Here is a 12347-nt window from a genome sequence, read left to right on the forward strand (position 1 = left end):
TAGCGCTTAGTACGTGTCAATCTTAAGTTGGGCGCCTTTAATAGAATTGTGTCTAGCGGCACCTAAAGTGGACTTAGGTGCCGGTAGGCATCTGAACCTTAAGCACACCCTATTTATGTCAGGGTTTTCTTGGCCAAATACCAACACCTAAGTTAGGCACTTACCAACGCCTAAGTCCAAAACAGGTGCCTACATGTAAAACAAATCCACGATCTACCCCTAACCATGCCTATGTGAGGAGGGTGATTCCCATGTTCATTGCATCTTTCAAAGTTCAGTGAGGAGGGATGTTCCTATGTTCCCTAAATCTGTCTTTATGTTCACTGAATCTGTCTAAGTGCAGAGATTCAGCAGGCAGGCCTCTGATGTCATAGCAACAGTGAAGTTATTATACACACTTTGTGGACTCCTTCCACTGCCAAGAGCAGAGAGATACTATTGGCTCTTTTGAAAGAGTCAGAGTTTTTTTCAGCTTGATAAACAGAGTAGAGTAAATACAGAAAGCAGTTGGTGGAAAAGGGGAAGGAAGCAGTTTTTGAGTAGAGAGAGAGGCAACTTGTCTCTCTCTGGTTATTAGTTTTGTAGGAACTGGCAGAGAATTTCTCAAAGCAGCTGGATACTTCTATACATTAGTGCTGAGGATCAGTGTCCCAGAACCCTGAATATATTGGTGAAGGGAGAATTTCTATTTGTTCTATTTACTCTCTTTTTACCTGATAGTATCCCTGTTCGGGCGCCATTTGTGTAGCCCCCTTGGCCTCCTATAGTATCCTGTAGCTGGTTTTGTGCCAGAGGCTACACCTACTTTCTGAGAGATGTCTTGGACTAGGTGCCTACCTGAAAGCAGTGTGTGCCTAGCACCCAAATAATTTTAATTTAAGCCAATTATGAGGTGCTATTTACTTGTTATTGGTGCTGATTAAGTTTTTAAATAATTATATTAGGCACCTAGATCAACTAGGTGCGCTGATTTGCCTAGCTTAAGGTATCTTTTATAGAATCTGCCAGCAATTCTATAATGGCATCTGTGCACCAAGATGCCATTATAGAATACCCATTTTCCTGTGATATTATTATAAACGCTGTTAAACTGGTACAAAAAATCTTCCAATAACAGAAGGAATATCATACAACATTAGTTTATTGGACAGTTAGAGTATATAATGGATCCTCAGATGGGGTCCACCAGCTAGTCAGGTTTTCAGGATAACCAAAATGAATATACACGAGAGAGATTTGCATGCCTACTATCTTCATTATAGGCATATCTCTCTCGTGCATATTCATTAGGAGTATCCTGAAAACTTGACTAGCTGGTGGTCCCCCAGGACAGGCTTGAGAACCACTACTCTTAAGGTTCTAAAATTAAACTGAAGAAGCGCAAAGCTAAAGATTCACATACGAACATACGATGATTAATACCCTTGCACAGGCCCTGTGTTCTCTCACTCATGCATATGTACAAACAATTTTCAGCTGATTATGGTTGGCAATCCAAAACATTTCTCAATCATTAAAGATATTAACCTAATTCAAATTTCAATAAAGTAATGCTTGGCCAGGAAAATGGCTTGTAATTGTTGGCTTACCTCAATCTTTGGTTTCCCATTGACATAAATCGTATTGTTGTTGACCATTTCTACAATAGCAACCCCGAGATTGCATCGGATGCCAAAGGAAATGCAAAAACCCAGGCCACTCATTATGGCAATCATATAACGCTTAGGTGCACCACAGCAATAGCAGTCAAACAACGGAGGCTTCTGGGTAGAACCTTGCACTGGCCTGCCATCTTCATTCAGTTCAATATGGTCTTCCTCTACATTGGTTCCATCAATTTTCCTTACAAGAGAGAGACATTTACCACTTCTTAGTAGGGGGGAGGAAGATGTAAAAATTCAAGCTATTTTTTTTATGGCAACTTGTAGAGATTGCTGGGAGTGGGAACTTACAAGCTAAGTTTACTTTAAAAATCTGCTGACCAACTGATGTCACCGGGCTTGTACTTCAGCTGTTCTACCTCAGTCCCACCCCTCCACGCTCTCACTGCCATCTCTACCACTTTTTCCCACAGCAGGAAGGGCAGTTTTTAAAGACGGTGGTTAAGCATTCATTTACCTGTGAAAACCTCATCAAAAACTACCCCTTAATTTTGATAGGAACCGGATGCAGCAACCTTAACAATGTTCTTTATCTTGTTCCCTCTAAACCGTCTCACAAACTGTGTGCCATCAAGAGATTTCAGGTGTACCATGAGAGATTCCAGAATGTATTTTTAAAATTTCCTTCAAAAGAAAAAATTCATAAAATAAATATAGGCTAGAATACGTCACTGCCGGCACCTCTCCTCTTCTTTGCCCTGGCATACCTCTGTAAATGTTCACCAGCATCTTCTGCCTGCTTCTCACACCAGCCTCAGCTCTCTTCTGACATCACTTCCTGTCCTGGGACTAGGACGTGACATTAGAAGGGAGCTGAGGGTGACATGAGCAGCAGATGGAAGATTTATAAAGGTATTATTTCAATTAAAATGTGCCATGAAAAACATTTGCCCTTTTTAGTGTGCTGGAGCTAAAAAAGTTTGCAAGACACAGCTCTAAACTGAGGTGGAGTCCTCCACCTATAGTCCAGCCAGTGGGAGGTACCGTTTCACTAACACATTTTCAATAGTGAGGGACAGACAAGCTCTGAAGGACTCCAGGAAATCTGCCTGACTCTAGCAATTCTAAACACAACATTAAAGCACCACTCCTCACTAGCAGCAAAGCAATTGGAGGACTCCTTCTCAGTTTGGAGGGATCAACATGCTTTCTGTTAATCTTTTTTATTTACTGACTGGGAAACTCATATTCAGATTAAGACTCTGTTTTTGACTGGGTTCCAAAGGCATGGAGCGATGCAGAGATTTGCACAGAGGGTCAGTTGCACAAGCAAATCTTGAATTCACAACCCAGATTTTTTCCTTAGTTGAGTGCTATAACCAAATATCCTCCCTAAATCTTCCCTTCTCTTATGTGTTTATATAATTGGATTCTTTGCAGACTGTGATGACTTTTGCAAGACCAAAATAAGCATTAGGAAAATAAGTTGCTGCTCCTGTACATTTTTTTTGAGATCATATAGGATTCAGGGATAGAGCCAGGGTTTCTGCTTGCCCTCCCTCCTGCATACTAGAAATCATGCCTCCTACCCAGACTGCCACCGCTGCCACCACATCCACCACCCTAATCCTGCTGCCACACAGTGCAGAAAGGAACTCCCGTGCAAGTCTCATGGTCTTCAGTGTCATGAGAATTCCTACCAGAGAATGTGATAAAATCAGTTAGCTTAGCAGGGTTTTAAAAAAGGTTTGGATAATTTCCTAAAAGAGAAGTCCATAGGCCATTATTGAAATGGGTTGGGGAAATCCACTGCAGCATAGAATCTGTTTTGCTACTTGGGACCTGGGTTGGAAACAGGACTACTGGGCTTGATGGACTTTCGGTGTGTCACAGAATGGAAATTCTTATGTGCTTAACATGTACGCTTCATGTCACTTCTCATGTGGTTTCTGGGAATGTTCATTTTGTTCAATTTTTTTCCGGGCATTTGTTCAACAAGAGCGCGTACCTTTCCTAAAATGTAATGACCAATTGATTTATGAAATGTGTGTGTGCGATGTCTTGGCACTATTTCAGTTTCACGCAAGTGTGCGAAGTGGACACGCCGCATCAGATTTTTTTTCTACATTTGGATGCATTATTTTAAAGAGTGTAAAGACCCCTGAGGCAGGCAAGAGCCAAAACACTGTCAGTTTCTCTTGTGTCTTGTTCAGAATCTATGCAATAAAGTACAAGTTTTAATCCAGTTTTGTAGAGCACTATGGTGTGCAATGATTGGTAGAGACTTTTGAGATCCTTCAGATCTGTGGTCATTCCTAAGTTATTTATATGAGCACAGTATTTATAAATGACCTATGTACATTGGAAGATGTTATAATATTTTTGAACTAATAGTGGGACTGTGGTTATCTTTATTTGATATACTGCCTTTTCTCCACAGATATCAAAACAGTTTACAATACATTGAATAGTAAGCAGATACTCTGCCATGCTTACTGTGTTGCAAGAGCCCTGAATTCAGTGGTCATGTCCTTTGAATTATTCAGATTATACAGCCTGACAGCCAGGTGGCAGTGTGGTGCAGGGCCTTGCAGAAGATCTGAGTTTAATTGATACACTTGGTTTCTGACTGCCAGGTTAATATTGAGTTGTGATAGTCAGCTTTTTTTTTTTTTTTTTTTACATGCCTGCTACAATGGCTATGAAAATTCAGATCTTGAATCGGCACTGCTACATATCTAAATGATGGTTGGCACTATCCAGAAAGTGCCAACCACAACTCAATATTAACCTGGCAGTCAGAAACCAAGTGTATCAATTAAACTCAGATCTTCTGCAAGGCCCTGCACCACACTGCCACCTAGCTGTCAGGCTGTATAATCTGAATAATTCAATGGACATGACCACTGAATTCAGGGCTCTTGCAACACAGTAAGCATGGCAGAGTATCTGCTTACTATTCAATGTATTGTAAACTGTTTTGATATCTGTGGAGAAAAGGCAGTATATCAAATAAAGATAACCACAGTCCCACTATCCAGAAAGTGACTACAGTACATTCAGCCTAGGGTTACCAGACTTCCAGGAGAACCCAGACATGTCCTCTTTTGGAGGACTGTCTGGGATCCTGGACGGACTTTCCAAAACCCGGCATTTGTCCGTTTTAGAAAGCCCCGATAAGATCCGGCTGCATCTGGAGGGCCTCAGATCATGTATAGATGATGTCACACACATTCGCGCATGCTCCAGGCCCTTCAGACGTGGCTGGAGCTCATCTGGAAGGAGGCTTTTGGGGGCAGGGCTTGGGTAGAACAGGGCGGTGCTGGAGACAGAACAGGGTGGAGCTGGGGCGGAACAGGGCGGGGTCATGTGCCTGATGTTTCCCAGAGAAAAATATGGTAACCCTAATTCAGTCTGCTCTCTGAATTGCTAACTGGATCAAGTTAGGACACCAGTTTTGCTGCCCTGATTTATCTAAATACTTGTAATTATCCAGTTAGTGCAGTGGTTCCCAACCCTGTCCTGGAGGACCACCAGGCCAATCGGGTTTTCAAGCTAGCCCTAATAAATATGCATGAGAGAGATTTGCATATAATGGAAGTGACAGGCATGCAAATCTACTCCATGCATATTCATTAGGGCTATCCTGAAAACCAGATTGGCCAGGTGGTCCACCAGGACAGGATTGGGAACCCTGAGTTAGTGGACTGAATATTACCTTTAACTGGATAACTCCAACTAGATAATTCCAGGGTCTATCTTTGCTCCAAATACAAATAAGAACTGATGGAAAATCAAATAACCAATAAACAAAAACCACCATTCAAAATTAAGTCTTAAACAATTCTTACCACAAGCTTCTGTAAGTGCATAAGCATAAAATAAGCTTATTTCAAATACCTAATAACAGGGGCAGAAAAAGCCTCAGGGCACAGGCTCGGAGCAAAAGTTCTTACAAACTAGAGAATGACAAGGGGACCGTTTACCGCGGTAAACCGTGGTCATTGCAGTAAATCTGCAGGAACGGAGACATGTGCAACTGGTTTACCGCGGGAATGGGGACAAGACCTATCACTACCCCGTGGGAATGGGGGACAAAAACTTTCACCGCCCCGCGGGAATGGGGACAAGACATTTTACCGCCCCGTGGGAGCGGTGAAAAGTCGCTTGCTCCTGTGGTAAAAAAAATTGCGCCTGTGTCAGACTCGGCATCTCCTCCGCAGACAACAAAAGATAGAAAAAATAAATTTTATATTTTGTGATTAGAATATTTCAAATTTGAAATATGTATCCTGCTAGAGCTGGTATTAAGACATAACTGGGGACTGCAAAGCCCAGGCAGTGCTTCTTTAGCTTCCAGCTGGCTTAGGGCTCTCTCTCTGACCCAGGGGCAGTTGCCCTATTTGCTCTCCCCTAACACTATTCCTGCCAAGTGTGACTGAAGTATTCTGTTCGCTTGATTTCTCTATGTAGCATTCTGTAGTAATTTGGTTTGTTCAGTTTTCACCATAGTGGAGGAGATATTTGTGAAAGGGAGGGGAGATGAGTTTAGTTGGACCCTTGCCCTGTATTATTTGTTTATAAAATGACAATTGTACAGAATATTGTCTCTTTTTATACTTTTTTAATTCTTTATTCATTTTCAAACTTACAATAAGTGTGATAAAATGTCCATGGCCGGCGCTAAAAACCGCACTATGGTTTTGTAAAAAGGGGGGATAATCTACAACATAATTTCATCTATTTTTTTTAAATATTGAAGGTAGACTTTGGCATAATTTAAAACTCTTTCCCTTTGTTCATATTTAAGTTGTAAATTCTTTGTAGCGGTTTCTTGTTTTTCTGCATGTTTAGGGCGTGAAGATTTTTTTTGTAATACACTATTGAGTTTTATTTATTTATTCCAAATATAAATTTATTTATTTCAAATATAAAGCTTAGGCGGCTCACAATAAAGTGCCTCAAATCTTTAAAACTTACAAATATATTTTAAAAACATACACGCATATTAAAAAAAAAAAAAAAAAAAATAGACATTCGGTCCAAAACGTCTCCCAATATAATGGCAATTAGAACTTGTTTCAACACCACCTTGTATAAACATCATCACAGTTAACACTTAGGGGTCCTTTTACTAAGGCACGCTAAATGTTAACACGTCCATAGGATATAATGGGCACGTTAGCATTTAGCGCGCGCTAAGACGCACTAGCGTGCCTTAGTGAAAGGACCCCTTAATTCAGAGATACAGGTGGCACGCTTACTGGAATACTCTACAGCAATTTATTTTCTAAAGAAAGAAAGAAAACAAATCTTCACATCTCTGTTTTTCCACAAGTGCAGTTATTAGAAGTTACCTTTGCAAATTTCCTAGTGAATCTCCGACAGTGTCCTTCCCTGGGCTGAAGAATTTTTCTTTCAAGGAGCTGAGCCCTTCAAAAGGCATCGTCTGTCTGGCTTCTTAATCCTTCATTAAAAATCAACTGATCTTGTTGCCATATTTATCTACGGAGTGTAGAAGTGGCCACCTTGGATGAAGTAGCAAGAATTTCCTGCCAGCTAATGAATAGTTTCCCCAAAATTCAGTGTCTTGCTAAGAATCCAGCGGAGGCAGCCTGGAGTGCTTTAAGGGCATTTGTGGTGGCTGTCCAGCTATTCGTCCTGCCAAGCTGTTCCTGCTGCTGGTGCTGAAGGAAGCTGGCACGCTTGATGCTGTCGGCTGGTCCAGAGCCTCATGGAGGTGCAGCCTCCTGTAATTGCCGAGAATGAGGGGACACAGCGTATTCCCACTTTCAGTAAAGGTAGCACAGATTAGATCCAAAAATCACTGATGACCCCCCCCACTCCAGATGCTTGAACTGTAGAGCTGTGACAATAGCATGAGTTACCAGTTATTAATAATGTTTTCCCTCCAATGAGCCCTCACTGTGGCACAATGTGTCCGGTGTACGCACGACTATAGTACATATCCATGATTGAAAGTGTCTCTGTGACACAGCGTATTCACTAAACCTGTCACTGGAGACCTCTCTGCCCCCTTCCCTTCAGCCAGGATGAGCTTTCGCCACGGAAATGGATCCTAAGACAGAGACAATAGCTAATCTCTAGCCACTCAGGCTTATTAACAGGTTGTCATCCAAGGCAAGAGGCAGGGGACAAAGTTTATTAAATATGTATAAGTTTCATCTCGTCTTCGCTTGGCTCTGTGACAACACTGGGATTACTAACTGCAGTTCTCACTCAGCATAATGGAAATGTATCCCCAGCCCCATACACATTTGGGTCCAAAAGCAAATTTCTATGCTGGAGCTGTTAGAAATTAAAAAAAAAAAAAAAAAAAAAATTTGTTTAGCTTCTCAACCAGCTGCGTAATATAGGCAAATAAAATCACTTTGCTAATGAAAGGTAAAATATTTGTGTTCAAATGTATTATGCATTTCTGAGTTATTCAGGGTTGGGGGTAATGATGACTTAATTTCTGTAGTTCAAAAGTGCTTTGTAATGGTTTGATATGTTTCAGATGTATATAGTTATAGTGCACTGTTCATATTGGAAAATAATAAAATTTATTTAAAAAACCCAACAAATGTATTATGCATTTGCAGTATGGAAAAGGTTTGATTTAAATATTTCCAGAATCAGGACTAACTACTATAGTCTCAGAAAAAATAATAAATTCAGAATTTCTAGTGTTAAGTGCTAGATTATTTATTTTTTGTTCCCTCCCTTTTGTTTTGATCCTTCTCCCTCTCTTTTTCATTACACAAATGTATTTCTACCCTTTTTCGTTTTGTTTCGGTAAGTTAATGTTCGTCTATGAGTTTGACTGTCTGTTTTAATAATTATAATTTGTTTTTAATGTATGCCTTTCTACTCTTTGTTTTTATATATTATGTAAAACCGCTTTGAATTTTGATAAGGCGGTATATCAAATTTTTAAATAAACCTGAAAACATTGACACCATCTGGTACTCGTTCCTGTGTCAGGGTCCCGGCTTCAAGCTACAAGGTTTATTCACAAGTGTCCCACAAAGAACAGAATCAAAGGCTTAAATCTGAGCCTGAAATCTAAGTAGACAACATCCCACCTTTCCTTCCGCATCTTCATTCTTCATTCTTTTCCTGCCACCGAGGTAAAATTTACTAACTAATCTTTTCCACCCTCTCCTCAGATACCACTTTTGTGAAGAGGAGTCACATTATCTCTTCTCCAATCCTGTGGAACCTCTCAATCTCCAAGGATCTATTAAATAGAGAATAACACGGGGATAATTTTTTCCCTGTCCCTGCAGAAACTCAATTTCCCTGGCCCTGTGAGTTTTTTTCGCTGTCCCTGTCCCATTCCTGTAAGCTCTGCCTTAACCGCAGAAGCCTCAAACACTTATGATTTTAAAGTGTTCAAGGCTTGTGCAGATGAGGACGGAGCTCAGGCATTGGTGGAATGAGGCATTATGACATCACAATCTGAGCTCTAGAATGTTGCTACTTATGATTTTAAAGTGTTTGAGGCTTCTGCAGATGAGGACGGAGCTCAGGCATTGGTGGAATGAGGCATTATGACATCACAATCTGAGCTCTAGAATGTTGCTACTTAGGATTTTAAAGTGTTTGAGGCTTGTGCGGATGAGGGCGGAGCTTAGGCATTGGTGGAATGAAGCATTATGACATCACAATCTGAGCTCTAGAATGTTGCTACTTAGGATTTTAAAGTGTTTGAGGCTTGTGCGGATGAGGGCGGAGCTTAGGCATTGGTAGAATGAGGCATTATGGCATCACAACCTGAGCTCTAGAATGTTGCTACTTATGATTTTAAAATGTTTGAGGCTTGTGCAGATGAGGACGGAGCTTGCAGGGATGGGGCAGGGACAGGAAAAGAACTCGCCGGGATGGGACGAAATAATGAGTTCCCTCGGGAATGGGGAAAAATTTGTCCCCATGTCATTCTCTACTATTAAACACATCCTTTAGAGCAGAGGATCTCAAACCTGTCCTGGGGGGGATCATCAGCCAGTTGGGTTTTCAGGATATCCCTAATGAATATGCATGAGAGAGATTTGCCTGTAATGGAGCAGACAGGCATGCCAATCTGTCTCATCCACACAAAGGCATCGCTACAGGGTAGCAAGGGGTGGCCACTGTCAACCCCAAAAATTGACTTGTCATGCCATAGAGATGCTCATGGCTGGAGCTGCATCTCTGGTGCCAGCAAAGTCAGCACAGTGTCACACATCATCTCCTTTCTGCTTCTTACCGGGGCGGGCTATGCAATTCCTACCTGCTCGTTTAAACCAGGGACTTTGTGTCTATGGAGCCCTGTGCAGTTCAAACATCATGTAGCAGATAAAGAAGATATAGAAATGTCTATAAACCACTGGGAAGAGACTGTAAAGCTAAGCAAGCAGTTAGGGGCTAATTCTAAGTGGGCGTCTAAAGTTAGGCTCCTCCTAGTGGTCTAACTTAATAGTCAAAACACCTTTAACAGCCTTAATAATTGGTTTTTTTAAAAACAAAAACCTTTAATTGAGCGATAGGCACCTATCCGATTCTACAAGAGATAGGCGTCTATGGCAATGCACTTAGGGGCGCCTAAAGCCTAAGTGGGCATTTCTATGGGCGAAGCGAAACGCCACTAAGCGCAAGTCTCCAAAACCTTAGGCACCTGAAATGGCCTTTAAAACCCTCATCTACGTTTCAGGCACCTGCTAGCCGCGATTCTGTAAACGGCACCTAGGCGTGATTCACACCTGGCCAGCGCCTTTTTTTTTTTTAGGTGCTGTTTATAGAATCACCTCCGTAGTGCGGACTGAACTTCATCATATCACACTGTACGATAAAAAGGATCTCTAGAGCAGTGGTCCCCAGGTTTTCAGGATAACCCTAATGAATATGCATGAAAGAGATCTGCATATAATGGAGGTGCCAGGCATGCAAATCTGCCCCATGCATATTCATTAGGGCTATCCTGAAAACCTGGGAACCACTGCTCTAGAGGATCATGGATTTAAAAGGAACCCAAGGTCTTTCATGCTAATGAGGCTTTCATAAATAAATGAAATAGAGAATGACATGGAGAAAAAATGTAAGACCGTTCCCGCCCCGTCCCTGTGAGCTCATCCCTGTCCCTGCCCCTTCCCCACGAGCTTAGTCCCCATCCCTGCTCCATCCCTGCGAGCTCAGTCCCTGACCCTGCAAACTGTCAGATCCCATCTGCACAAGCCTCGAATAGGTATGATTTTATACTAAACTTATTTTATTAAAGTATAAAAAGAGACAATATTTGGTACAATTGTCATTTTATAAACACAAATAATACAGAGCAAGGATCAACAAAACCCCTGTCTCCCCTCCCTTTCACAAATATCTCCTCCACTATTGTGAAAACTGAACAAACCAAATTACTACAGAATGCTACATAGAAAAATCAAGCAAACAGAATACTTCAGTCACACATGGCAGGAATAGGGTTAGGGGAGAGCAACTAGGGCAACTGCCCCCTGGTTAGAGAGAGAGCCCTAAGCCAGCTGGAAGCTAAAGAAGCACAGCCTGGGCTTTGCGGTCCCCAGTTATGTCTAATACCAGCTCTAGCAGGATACAGATTTCAAATCTGAAATATTCTAATCACAAAATATAAAATAATTTTTTTTTTCTATCTTTTGTTGTCTGGTAATTTTATTCTTCAAATCACATTGGTCTCAGGCTTTGTTTTTGGGTTCCATCTGTCTTCATCGTGGCATGGCTAGCTCCTGAAGGTAAAATAGGCACAAGAGGAGCTGGGGAGGAGATGCTGAGTCTGACATGGGCTCAATTTTTTTTTTTTTACTACAGGAGCAAGACTTTCCACTGCTCCCACGGAGTGGTAAAAGGTCTTATCCCCATTCCCACGGGACGGTGAAAGGTCTTGTCCCCATTCCTGCAGTAAAACCAGTTGCAAATGTCTTCATTCCTGCGGATTTACTGCGGTGACCACGGTTTACCGCGGTAAACAGTCCCCATGTCATTCTCTAAAATGAAACTGTGATAGGCAGGAGCACATTACAGGGCTTCAAAGAAGGTTTGGATAGGTTCCTAGAGGACAAAGGGATTGAGGGGTACAGATAGGAGTAAGAGGTAAGTTATAGAAATAGGCAGGGACCACTGCTCAGGCAATAGGCCTGATGGGCCGCCGCGGGAGCGGACCGCTGGACGAGATGGACCTCTGGTCTGCCTCAGCGGAGGCAACTTCTTATGTTCTTATGAAACTGTATATTTAACAAGTAGGCTTTATTTATTTACTTAAAAACTTTATAAACTGCTTAAAATCAAAGTGGTGTACAAAATAGCATACATAGTATTTAAAGAAACCAAATAGTCATAAAATAGACAAAGTTAACACTTACATTTCACAATTATCAGGACTGGTATTCTTACATCATCAAGTTTATCAAGTTTATTAACAAAATTTGATTAATCGCCTATTATAATCACTAAGCGATGTACATAACAAAAATATAATAAAGTAGAAAGGGATTCTCAATTTAACGAAAAACATTTAACTTTAACAAACATACAGTTGGGAAGGAAAAGATAAAAGTTACAATTTTTGTTTGGGGTAGAATAAAGGAAATAACAATAGGTAAAGGGGAGTAAAAAACCTCAGCAATTATGAATATACTATGCTTTAAACATTAAAAGCATCTCTAAATAAATAAGATTTTAAAAGTTTTTTAAATATTAAAATATCTTTTTCTTTACGAATGTATTGGGGAA

At 41.1% G+C, this 12347-nt stretch overlaps 1 protein-coding gene across 1 annotated transcript in view; it reads right to left on the reverse strand.

Moving 5' to 3' along the window:
* The window catches only part of SLC17A8 (solute carrier family 17 member 8), a 62792-nt gene extending 55745 nt beyond the window's left edge, over positions 1 to 7047 (reverse strand). Inside the window, exons 1-2 of the mRNA XM_033953026.1 lie at positions 6959 to 7047; positions 1590 to 1842 (exon numbers count right to left, since the gene is read on the reverse strand). Of these exons, the coding sequence (XP_033808917.1) occupies positions 1590 to 1842; positions 6959 to 7047 (342 nt within the window). The remainder of the gene's footprint in view (positions 1 to 1589; positions 1843 to 6958) is intronic.
* Between the last annotated feature and the right edge of the window lie 5300 nt (positions 7048 to 12347).

Source organism: Geotrypetes seraphini, chromosome 7, assembly GCF_902459505.1.
Source record: "Geotrypetes seraphini chromosome 7, aGeoSer1.1, whole genome shotgun sequence".
In the NCBI taxonomy this organism is placed as follows: Eukaryota; Metazoa; Chordata; class Amphibia; order Gymnophiona; family Dermophiidae; genus Geotrypetes; species Geotrypetes seraphini.